Below are 10,324 nucleotides of genomic sequence, written 5' to 3'. Positions count from 1 at the left end.
GTTCACAAAAGATTAGAGGCCGATGTTTCTATACAACAAGGCTGCACGGCGTGTTTGTTTAGGGTTTGATGGAATATACTTGTGGTTTCTTCCTCGACCGTTTTACTATACTAATTTATATTTTCCTGATCTCTATCTGTATCTTCCCGAGGCTTGTATCTTGGATTGATTAACTCGCTCCCATTTATTTTTCTCTCTCTCCCTCTCAGCAGTTAATACCGACTATGGTATTATGTGATTATTTCGGGTAAAAGTGATCTGAACCGGAATTCCTCTGGAACGAATAGTCCACCGACATTATAATAGCTCCGCGCTCCGCACTCCGCTATCAGATCCCAACCACTCAATCTAAGCCAATGGAGACCCTGAATCCGCCGGATAGTGCCTTACCTTCAACTACACGGTTCATTGAGAATTTGATCTCGCAGCTTTCGGAACGTACTGCCAAGTCAGAAAATGAGGTCAACACTGAAAGTCAGCGTCCGTTCTCCGCCTTCCCAGCAGGCCACGCATCAGACATGAAACAACTGATGCTGACGCTCCATTGTTTTTTCCCCAATGAATTTCTACCTGCCCTGGATATTCTGGACCGAGGCCTAGTCAGGCGCTTTATGAAGGAGGACTATAGCATTCTGGGTCCCGACGCTTCCGAGCCGTTAAGCTCCGGCGAGTTAACACTGAATGGCGGGCGTCCTCCACTTGAAGACTTGTTCTTCGTCATTTCAATGTCTACGGCTCCCAATCCTCCACCTGGGGAGTCTCTACCGACATCCCTTCGTCCGAATGCAGACCAAAAAGGCTACGAAGTCCGACTACAAGCGTGGAATTGCACCTGCCCAACATTCACGTTTGCCGCATTCCGCGACCTAGGACCAGATCTAACCGGCGATGATTCGTCTAGCGGAGATCTCTCACAATCTCACCTTCTGGCCGGCGTGCATTATTATACATTCGGTGGAAGCCTAACTCGACGGTCAGTGAAGTGGTCGCATCCGGTATGCAAGCATCTCCTTGCTTGTGTATTGGCGGTGCGCTGTCCCGCACTCAATGGGCCCTCTGTAAAAGATCACAGTCGAATCGTCGTCAGTGCGCAGGAGCTAGCAGGCTGGTGTGCTGGTTGGGGTGGATGATCAGCTAAATCGCAGGCATCATAACCGTCAAGACATGGTGGCCATTCCTCGGCCATAATCTCCAGTGTGACTGCGCTATAGAATCTACATTAGAGCCGTGCACATACCAGGGGGACATAGCCCTAGCCCCCGAATAGCCTATATAGATGATGTCCCGCGGTGAACGCTATGCTACGTCATGGAATACTGGACGGCATAAATCTGGGGTCGATCTCGTGCAGAGAGGACCTGGATCAGGCCTGCTGCTCAGCAGTCTAGGTATATATTAGTAACTGAGTCAGAAACCCTGGCGAACTGAAAGCCTAAGATGCACATCTATATGTTAATAACTTCCCCTTCTCTCAGTCTCAGTTGATATGGAAGTACGGGGTTTCGTGACGGTACTCGACTTTCAACAAAGTGTTATGAATATTGACAACCGACCCAGGGCCTCAAGTCGGACATTAAAGCGATCGCCCTATTAGGCCATTGGCAAAGGCTACCAAAGCCACATGATCAGAGTAGTATTACTGCACTATACATTTAGATGTGAGACTAAGTAGTTCTAAATCGTATCACATTGACTCAATAGCCCGGCTAGCAATTTCATTGGCCCTTCTTCTTGTATTTTTCCTTGGATCCATCCAGTTCTTCCTTTTGCTCACCGTTCATGGCTCCATTCACCTTTTTCGCCTCCTTTTCAGCCTTAACAGCATTGGTTTCCTGTTCCCTCTTCAGCTCATTTTCTTCTTGCTGTTGTCGATTCTGAATCTTGTTCTCGATCAAGTCGTGGAAGGCAGTGATGGCGCGGATCAAACTGCTCAGGTAGATGGCCATTAATTGATCGTTGGTCTTTATACTCATGGCACGTGCCAGTTCGCTGTTCTCCGACTGCTGCTCCGACCCACTGAGGCGTGGTGTCGCGGGTGGGGTCGATAAGTTGGGAAGGAGGTTGAAGACATCCTGAAGATTGCCCAGTATGGCATGATTGACGGGAAGCTCATGATCGAGGACTTTCTGGAGATACTGCCCAATGTCCCGCAGGCGTAGATGAAGGCCCTGCAAGGACTGCAGCTGCGACGTTATGCGAGTGGAGAGGGTACCGACAGCGACGTCCCTAATGTCTCGGAGAAGGTGTTCAACGCCGATCTCCTCCGCTTCTTCTGCTTCGATTATGGATGGGGTGTGGACGAAGGTCTTGGATGTGGTGGTACCGTCCTGTAAATAGAAAGCCGTCCTGGTAAGCAGATGACACACAAGCAAAAGAGAAAAAGTGCATGTTCTTGTTTTTGTGCAAAGCTACTCACATCTTTGATCTCGTCCACGGCAAAGTAGGCATCTGTCGGCACGCCGACCTCCTTTGGTTGGACATCGACAATCACCAATAGTGGATTGGGAGTGTATCGTTTGAATAGCTCGTTAATTTCTAGGTCAGAAGCCCGTAGTTTCGGGCCTGAATGATACCATCCAATGAGCTTTTCACGAGCGTTAATCTTCTTGAACATGTCTCTCATCGATTCGACAAAATTATGATCTAAGAACCACACTGACGGATCCTTTTCATCCTCCTCAAAGGGAACTGATAGTAAAAGCGTTAGCAGGAGTGGTATGATGCAGGAACCGGGATAGTAACTAAGAATCAACAGCGCGACGTACCCGCAAAGCTGTTTGATACCCGAACAGTTTGACCCGAGTTCTCTCCTAGCAATACTCCCACTACACGCTTGCGAGTTCCCTTGGCCGAGCGACCATAATGATCTGCAACTGAGAGGAGCACTAACGGGGCAACAGTGACGGTCCGCGTGACGAGGGAAAGGGTATCCGCCGTGGTGGCAGGCATGGCGGAAACAGAAGACACGGGAGCTAGCTATTAAGTGGATGTGAGATGAGGTAAAAGTCGGATGTATACGTGATAGAGGTGAAAAGGAAAGAAGCCTCGGAAAGCGATATCCTGAGAGGGAGGAAGGAATGGTGATGATTAGAGGAAGGTAGATGATGACGGAGGTGAAGCTGAGTGAGCTCCGGGCCCTGCTTGAGCCACAGCAATGAGGCTGATGAACCATCTTTGTAGCCACACATTTCGCCTTGTTGCCTAAGGCTTCCTACGAACACGTGTCTTCACAATACCTGCGATGGATCGCAATTGAATAATTGCAATTTAAGCACGGACTTAGGTGAGGTATACTTAGGTTAGATATAAATCATTAGATATTAATCCTAAGCTTTCCGACGCAGTTTATCTCACCGATTCCCTGGGAATGAAATATTTCCGGTCAAGCGCCGCGAGTACGGCACTTGCAGGCGGACCTTTAAACCTCGGAGAAGCGGCTGCGATACTCCGCTCCGGTTGACCTCTTTTCATCCCCAGCATACAGTCTCCGACCTTTCCATTTACCCGTCATTGCCCCCAACCCATCTTTAATCCCTATACTATTTCCCACACCGACTTCGACTTAGGCCTCCTGGAGAGCACTTCTACTATAGTATCCCTCTCACTCTCCGCTTCAGTCTATCCCAATGGCTCCTATCACGGAAGAGGCCGTTTCCGGTCTTAAGGATATCATCAGCAAGCTCGAGGCTCGGGTTGAGGAACTGGAGAGCCGTCTCAGCGATGGGTCTAAACCCAAGTCCGTTGCAGAACAGATGCGCATGGTTCTGATGGGACCTCCCGGTGCAGGTATGAACCTATATATATTTCAGATTTCTTGTTTAAAGCCTTCGGAATTCTGACCAGCTCTTGAACTAGGCAAGGGTACCCAGGCACCTGCACTCAAGGACAAGTATTGTGTGTGTCACTTGGTAAGTAGCCGACTTCTAGATTAATGCTAGTATCTATCGAAAGGTTCTGTGACTTATGTTCACTGAGTAGGCTACCGGAGATATGTTGCGGTCTCAGGTAGCCAAGAAGACTGAACTGGGCAAAGAGGCCAAGAAGATCATGGATCAGGGTGGCCTGGTCAGTGATGAGATCATGGTCAACATGATCAAAAGCGAGCTGGACAACAACACTGAGTGCAAGAACGGGTTCGTATATGAGAGAAAAGAAGAAGAAGAAAAAAGCGGTTCTTGAACTTTTCTATCTACGGATACTGACTGCTTGTCTGCCCAGTTTCATTTTGGATGGCTTCCCTCGTACCGTTGCTCAGGCTGAGCGCTTGGATGACATGCTTGCTGCCCGTAAGCAGAAGCTCCAGCATGCCGTCGAGCTGCAGATCGATGATGCCTTGCTGGTAGCAAGAATCACTGGACGCCTAGTTCACCCGGCTTCTGGACGCTCCTACCATAAGGTGTTCAATCCTCCTAAAGAGGAGATGAAGGATGATATTACCGGCGAGCCTCTTATTCAGCGATCTGATGACAATGCTGAGACCCTTAAGAAGCGCCTTGGAACATACCATGCTCAAACCGCCCCTGTCGTGGATTATTATAAGAAGACTGGTATCTGGCGGGGGATTGATGCTAGTCAGGAACCGGGTCAAGTGTGGAAGAGCCTTCTCGGCGTTTTCCGGCAGAACTAAAAATAATGATTCTTTTTTCTTTTGCCGAGGGGTCCTTGCGATCTCTGCGTCTCTGCCGGAGAAATCAACAAAATGTGATATGGTATAAATTTTACAATGGATGGTCTGCCACCTTGGTCTTCTGCGGAGGTTCCTTTGCGATACATGGACTTTGTGTCCTTCAGGGATCTGTACCTGGGTGGCTTTCGGCGGGGGTTTGATTTGATGTATAGTAGCTAATCTCGGAACCTAAAATATAAGTTGCTTTAGACGGTCCTCTTTATTTTTCTTTCACCCCCAAACAATACGTTTAATATGTATAGTCATTGGGAAGGATATATACACGTTTTTGAACCAGGTATGCTTGTTCTCTCCACACGATACAGACCGTCTCTTACAACGGTGTCGGGTAAACTGTGGATTCAATGTTTTCAGGATAAACTAATCCACCCTGACGCCTGACCTCATCCATGACCTCCATAATAATGATGCTCTCCTCCCACGGCATGCTATCACTTTCAAGCTTACCATCCCGCAAGCACCGTGCGACCTCGTCCGCCTCCCAGTACATGCCCTTTCCTTCACCAGGGAATGAACATTCAACCTCTTTGACTTCCCCCTCCCCCTTCGGAACAACCCGGTACCGCTCTGGCCGGAACGCAGGGCCGTATATCTGGATCTCACCTTTGGTGCCCTGAATGCGGACCGAGGGCTGGACGGGTTTGTCGTCGGCATTGGTCGACACTCGGAGATGTGTCATAGCCACTGCCTGCGATTCACCTAGGGGAGGAAGGTTGGACGGAGTACTGGTGGGGAAGGTAAGGAGAATGGATGTTGCTTCATCAACACCAGTATGGTGGTAAAGAGACATATGCGATGAGATCCGTGAGGGTGCCTTGCGCGACTCGCGGGGAAGAGTGTGATACAGAGCCTGGAAGACCCAGGTCAAGGAGTAAATACCCACTGCAAGCTGGTGTCAGTTTGGCGACGCCTCCCAATGTGCGCAAAAAGGACAATGACATTGAATTCAGGTAAATACGGTGTAAATATATGCACATGATTAAGACGGTGAAACTTACAATCAAGCAACGCTCCGCCAGCCAGGTCCTTATTAACCATCCGATGCTCGGTACCCCATCTTTCCTCCACGTCATCTCCAAAGCTATTATCGGCCAGCACACGCAGAACCTCACCAAGAGTACCATCCTGAATTAAGCCACGTATCTGTACGCTAAGTGGGAAGTACCGAGTCCAGACGGCTTCCATTAAAAAGAGATTCTTCGTTTTCGCCATTTCACAGAGAATCTTTGCCTGGGCCGCATTGACAGTGAAAGCCTTTTCACATAAAACATGCTTCCCCGCTTCGAAAGCAAGCATAACGTTTTGAAAGTGGTGCGAGTGAGGCGTTGCAACGTATACGACGTCTACATTGGGATCGGCCACAAGGTCCCCATAGGACTCGTAGGCAGCGCAGGGAGCAGGAATGCCGGTGTCCGAGATAAAATCCTCTGCACGGGACTTTGAGGAAGATGATGCAACTGCAACAACTGTGTGGGAGACATCAGATGCACCTCGGACATTAGGATCTCTCAAGAGGTCTCTTACGAAAACTGTTTGTCACATATTCTTTTTAGTTGGGGCTTCCTTTATTGTAATTGGAGGGGGGAATAGAAGAGGCTGTCCAAGAACGCACCACTTGCAATCCAGCCGGTGGCTATAGAGGTTTTTAAAGAGTAGTGTTAGCTATCATCGATTGTTGCTGAGCCAAGGTTCCTCTTACCCATGATACCCCACCGAACGTTATGTGGAGCCATGATGTGAGGCGATGTATGATGCTGGATGTATGGTATTGAGAAGTAGTCGATGAGGGGAATACTGAAAGGGTGTACAGGGAGAGTTTTCAGCAGTCGATCAGAACACTGGAGGAAAAAGGGTGTAGTGGATTTATAATGGGACACAATGCAACTGTAGTACTGGGGAGGTTCAAGAGCGGAGTAAAGAAACGACTGGGGATCCACAATATTTCCAACGTCATTTGCCCGCAGCCCCTCGTGGAACCTACAAATACGTAGTACTACAGTATAGTACAATACAATACAATACATTGTTGGATGGGAAAGAAGAACCATACTTCGACTCGAAGTGTCGGGTGAAATCTTGGCTACTATGTATATATACAAAACACCCCAATTGCTGGAGTACATCGCTCTGAAGATTAATTCCGAACGCCATAGGGACTCTGTCCCAATGCAAAAGAAAGGAAAGGAAAGGAAAGGGAGGGAAGATGGAGGGCTCATGGGCTCGAAGCACGCATTTCTGACCAGACCAAGCAAAAAATGCAATTTCTAGTTCTCTTCCACCAGATGATATTCTCACATTAGCTCCAACTTGACCCGGGCATTTTGGTTAGGGGAATCAGTTCCCTAGCGCACACCGTCAGTCACTGAATTCTTCAATTTTCATTTCACGTTCAGCAAAACCTACCTCAGCCTTGCGTTTGCCCAATACAGAGTCTGGAGTTCCAGTACGCCCTGAAGGAGTACCTCGGCGTGCTGGCGTGGAACCGTCTTTAGTCACCTCTGCATAACAACTCGCATGGTACACGCGATTCCCGACTTTGACGGCATCTTGCCATATCCAGTCTTGGACATCCTCAGACCATGTCGACTCGAATTTCTCCTGGCAAATAGGACAGGGCGTATTCCGTAGAGTGGCATCGTTCGGAGCACGTATCCATTGCTTCGGTGGCCCTTTCTTCGTAGAACCACCATCGCCTCCATTTGCAACCTCACCGGGTGTTTCTGTGTCCAAAAGGCCTTCATCATCGCCCACCTCTCGGGATTTGATCCAATCCTACCTCGGGTCAGTCAAACAGCAACTCAAATCAGGTAGGTGCGAATAGAATGCTCACCCGTTCATCAACATACCAACTGCGGTTCTGGGCCCGCCTGGCTGCCTCTGCCATGCGTTGGTTAGTTCTGAAGTGCCAGTCTAGATGGCGTGCTTTCTTTTCCTTCCCATCCTCTGTTGCAGAAAAACGACGCCCACAAGTCCCACAACGATTGGGCTTCGACTCATAAAGAGTAGCTATGAAGGTATTGCGTGGTCTGTCACTTAAGTCAGTGGCGTCGGATGATAAAACATACGCATAACCTACATCTTGATAGACGCTGTGTTCATTGGAACATTGATTTGTATATTCGAATTATCGGTCACTTGAGACGTCGGCACAGGAGGTGTAAATCGCACTTGACCAGGCACAATGAAAGGAAAGACAGAAGCGAGGTTTGAGGAAGGCGTAGCGGACGTTGTTGGGGGTGCCGAAGCAGGGGGCAAAAGGCCCCGTGCTCTGAGCGCCGCAATCAGTGGGTTCTCCGGGTTTAAAGTACCAGTTGGCTGCGATATCCCACTGCTAGGCGCTTGTGGCAAGATACTCTGAGCCTGAGGCGGTGGTGTAGGCTGCTGGCGTGCAGCGGTAGTTTTGATAAGCTCAGCAAGTGTCCCGGGGTTCAGAAGCTGCTGAAGAGGCTGAGAAATGGCTTGCACGGGAGGCATTGCCATCGACGGTGCCGGCACCGCTGGAATAGCAGGGGGAAGAGTCGAAGGAACTGAATTTGGGGGGTTTGGGGAAAGCGCAGAAACCTGATCGCGCACAAGCTTCAATTGCTCCTGAGTAAGTTCCTGGCGTTGCAAGATACCCTGGAGGTCCAGAAGAGCCTTTAGCCGTTGCTGTACGGAAGGGTCGAGGGGGTTATTCGCAAAATCGCTTCGAGCAGTTGCGATTAAAGCCTCTATATCCCGATTCAAAGCTGAGAGGTTCACATCCTGCTGTTGCTGTTGCTGATGTTGAGGCGTTGGAGTTGATCGCGGGTCTGCCTGTTGAATATGTTAGATACATAAATGTAATAAGAACATGGTAAAAATCAAACGTATGGCAGCTTACCGATGGAAACCCATGACCGGGCCCATTCCTGTGATATAGCATAGGTGGCGTTGAATTTGTGGATGGAGGATAACGAGTAGAACTCTGAGCTGTTGCGCTGCTACTCCCCCAACTTGGGGGTGTCCCAACCCGCCCACGAGTAAGAACTTCCTGTTGGCTCCTCGCCTGCTGCTGCTGCAGGGCGGCTGTCCTCGCTTTGATGAGTGCACTTTCGATGCCGCGAGTAACTTCCGGAGGAAAGACTGGCCTCGTGTCTAGAGAACCAGGGACCGGCTCCTTCCATGTTTTGAGCATCTCGTCCAACTTTCTGCGAGTTGGCGAGTCGACCAAGGTATAGGCATTCATGAATGTCTGGTACATATTGCGCCCCAGAAAAAGCGTGTAGGGTGTCCCTACATTCTTGACAATTGAATCGACTACATACAAGGCGGGCAACTTCTGGGCCGGAGGCGTCTACAGAACAAAGATTAGAAGTTCATTCAGGAAGACTACTGCCGGCAATGCACCTTGCAAAATACGACACCAACAAGCGTATGATCTGGGAAAGAGTATAGCACCTACTGTTCGAATGTGATTCTCCAATACTCGGGAGATGGCCATGGCATGCTCGGTGTTCTCCTTGGCTATGACCGTTAGATTGCTGATCTGGAACCTGTCGTTCGTTGTTAGATCTTCCAATGAGTTCTTGTAATCCTCAGCGACTTCGTCGGAGGCCAGTCCTGACGACATATTGGCAAATACACAGGTGGATGCTGATCACGAAGGGGAGTATAAGGGATGAAATGAGGGTGTGGGTGAAGAACTGTATAATTCACGAGTGCCGACTGGTAACACTCAATGCTATTATATTCTTCTTCTTCTTCTTCTTCTTTGTTCTTCGGGTTGCTTTCTTCTTTCTTTCCTTTTCTTTATTCCTCTTTCCCCGTTCTTGTGGTTTGCACAGCCGATCAATTCCTCTCTCTCTCCCTGTTTTTATCTGTTCTTCTGTTCTTCTGTTCTTCTGTTCTTCTTCTGTTCCTCTTCTTTTTGTCTTTCTCCCCTTTAATGTCTTTTCTCTGCTTTTTCTTCGGATTTATCGTATATAGGTTTCTTATTCTCCCCTCCTTTGAGTTCCGAGAATAACAGTCTCCTGAAAGAGCAAGAGATGGAAAGAGATGCCGAAACTTGTAGAATGCTTGCTAGCTATCTTCGTCAGGTTTGAGACAACAACACGAGGATGCAAGACCTCCGCCCAAAATCAGAATAAGAAAAGAACCCTCGAAAACCGCCCGAATCCCTGTCAAGTCTACCTCATATGACCCTGCACCGATTGACCCTTCAACTAAGTAACGACTAGTAATATGACCCAGATCGGTATGGAGAAGCTGCGCAGGGTTATCTGGATTACCAGAGGAAGATCTAGGGCAATGTCGCAGCTCAGGAAGACTGCCGCTCAACAAAAGCAGCCGCGGATGAAATTGGGGATGAGGGAATCTTAGAAGATGCCCACCAAGTATGTAAGGAAAAGTCAAAATCCAGGTGGAGAGGGAGGACAAAGTTGAAATCGAACGAGACAGAGGAACAAGGGTAAGAATTGTGGATTGGAACGGTTATCAGACGTCAATGAAGATTATTTCGAGGAAAGGGAAAGCGCTAGTTAATTTGGGTTATAGTTCGGCGGCTAACAAATGTGACTGGTGGCTGAGTCAGCTGCCACTTAATGACGCAGTTGCTGATTCAGGGGTCGTATTGCAACAGGATGGTTCATCAGTTAGGTAGGAACCAAGTACTAGCAC

At 48.8% G+C, this 10,324-nt stretch overlaps 5 protein-coding genes across 5 annotated transcripts; 2 read left to right on the top strand and 3 right to left on the bottom strand.

Moving 5' to 3' along the window:
• Positions 1–356: 356 nt before the first annotated feature.
• ANOM_007707 (uncharacterized protein) lies at positions 357–1,130 on the top strand (the record flags this gene model as incomplete). Its single annotated transcript, XM_015552963.1, has 1 exon — positions 357–1,130. The coding sequence occupies one exon, from the start codon at positions 357–359 to the stop codon at positions 1,128–1,130; it is 774 nt and encodes a 257-aa protein (XP_015403449.1).
• Positions 1,131–1,616: 486 nt separating this feature from the next.
• On the bottom strand, positions 1,617–3,058 carry rpn8 (proteasome regulatory particle lid subunit RPN8). The gene is made up of 3 exons (XM_015552962.1): positions 2,766–3,058; positions 2,417–2,688; positions 1,617–2,327 (listed from the first exon to the last, which is right to left on the bottom strand). The coding sequence occupies exons 1-3, from the start codon at positions 2,947–2,949 to the stop codon at positions 1,716–1,718; spliced, it is 1,068 nt and encodes a 355-aa protein (XP_015403450.1). The 5' UTR covers positions 2,950–3,058; the 3' UTR covers positions 1,617–1,715.
• A 547-nt stretch (positions 3,059–3,605) lies between these two features.
• adk1 (adenylate kinase ADK1) lies at positions 3,606–4,929 on the top strand. The gene is made up of 4 exons (XM_015552961.1): positions 3,606–3,786; positions 3,856–3,908; positions 3,979–4,133; positions 4,219–4,929. Exons 1-4 carry the CDS (start codon positions 3,627–3,629, stop codon positions 4,625–4,627), a joined length of 777 nt encoding a protein of 258 aa, XP_015403448.1. The 5' UTR covers positions 3,606–3,626; the 3' UTR covers positions 4,628–4,929.
• A 71-nt stretch (positions 4,930–5,000) lies between these two features.
• Positions 5,001–6,546, bottom strand: ANOM_007704 (Gfo/Idh/MocA family protein; the record flags this gene model as incomplete). Its single annotated transcript, XM_015552960.1, has 4 exons — positions 5,001–5,569; positions 5,686–6,216; positions 6,300–6,320; positions 6,387–6,546. Coding segments are annotated over 4 exons (1,248 nt in total), but the record flags the coding sequence as incomplete, so codon positions are not given.
• A 432-nt stretch (positions 6,547–6,978) lies between these two features.
• Positions 6,979–9,278, bottom strand: ANOM_007703 (putative mRNA cleavage factor complex component Pcf11; the record flags this gene model as incomplete). The annotated part of the gene is made up of 6 exons (XM_015552959.1): positions 6,979–7,029; positions 7,091–7,459; positions 7,518–7,713; positions 7,764–8,482; positions 8,550–9,002; positions 9,111–9,278. 6 exons carry the CDS (start codon positions 9,276–9,278, stop codon positions 6,979–6,981), a joined length of 1,956 nt encoding a protein of 651 aa, XP_015403446.1.
• Between the last annotated feature and the right edge of the window lie 1,046 nt (positions 9,279–10,324).

This window comes from Aspergillus nomiae, assembly GCF_001204775.2.
Source record: "Aspergillus nomiae NRRL 13137 chromosome Unknown contig00338, whole genome shotgun sequence".
Classification (NCBI taxonomy): Eukaryota; Fungi; Ascomycota; class Eurotiomycetes; order Eurotiales; family Aspergillaceae; genus Aspergillus; species Aspergillus nomiae.
This window is presented reverse-complemented; position numbering and strand designations above follow the sequence as displayed.

What these genes read in the sequence shown, in the direction of transcription:
- rpn8 (XM_015552962.1), bottom strand. Translation starts at nt 2,949, where the DNA reads ATGCCTGCCACCACGGCGGATACCCTTTCCCTCGTCACGCGGACCGTC. An exon ending in GGTATCAAACAGCTTTGCGG is followed by an intron (nt 2,689 to 2,765) that starts GTACGTCGCGCT and finishes TTTTACTATCAG; the next exon opens with TTCCCTTTGAGGAGGATGAA. An exon ending in CCGTGGACGAGATCAAAGAT is followed by an intron (nt 2,328 to 2,416) that starts GTGAGTAGCTTT and finishes TTCTATTTACAG; the next exon opens with GACGGTACCACCACATCCAA.
- adk1 (XM_015552961.1), top strand. Translation starts at nt 3,627, where the DNA reads ATGGCTCCTATCACGGAAGAGGCCGTTTCCGGTCTTAAGGATATCATC. An exon ending in AGTATTGTGTGTGTCACTTG is followed by an intron (nt 3,909 to 3,978) that starts GTAAGTAGCCGA and finishes TTCACTGAGTAG; the next exon opens with GCTACCGGAGATATGTTGCG. An exon ending in AACACTGAGTGCAAGAACGG is followed by an intron (nt 4,134 to 4,218) that starts GTTCGTATATGA and finishes TTGTCTGCCCAG; the next exon opens with TTTCATTTTGGATGGCTTCC.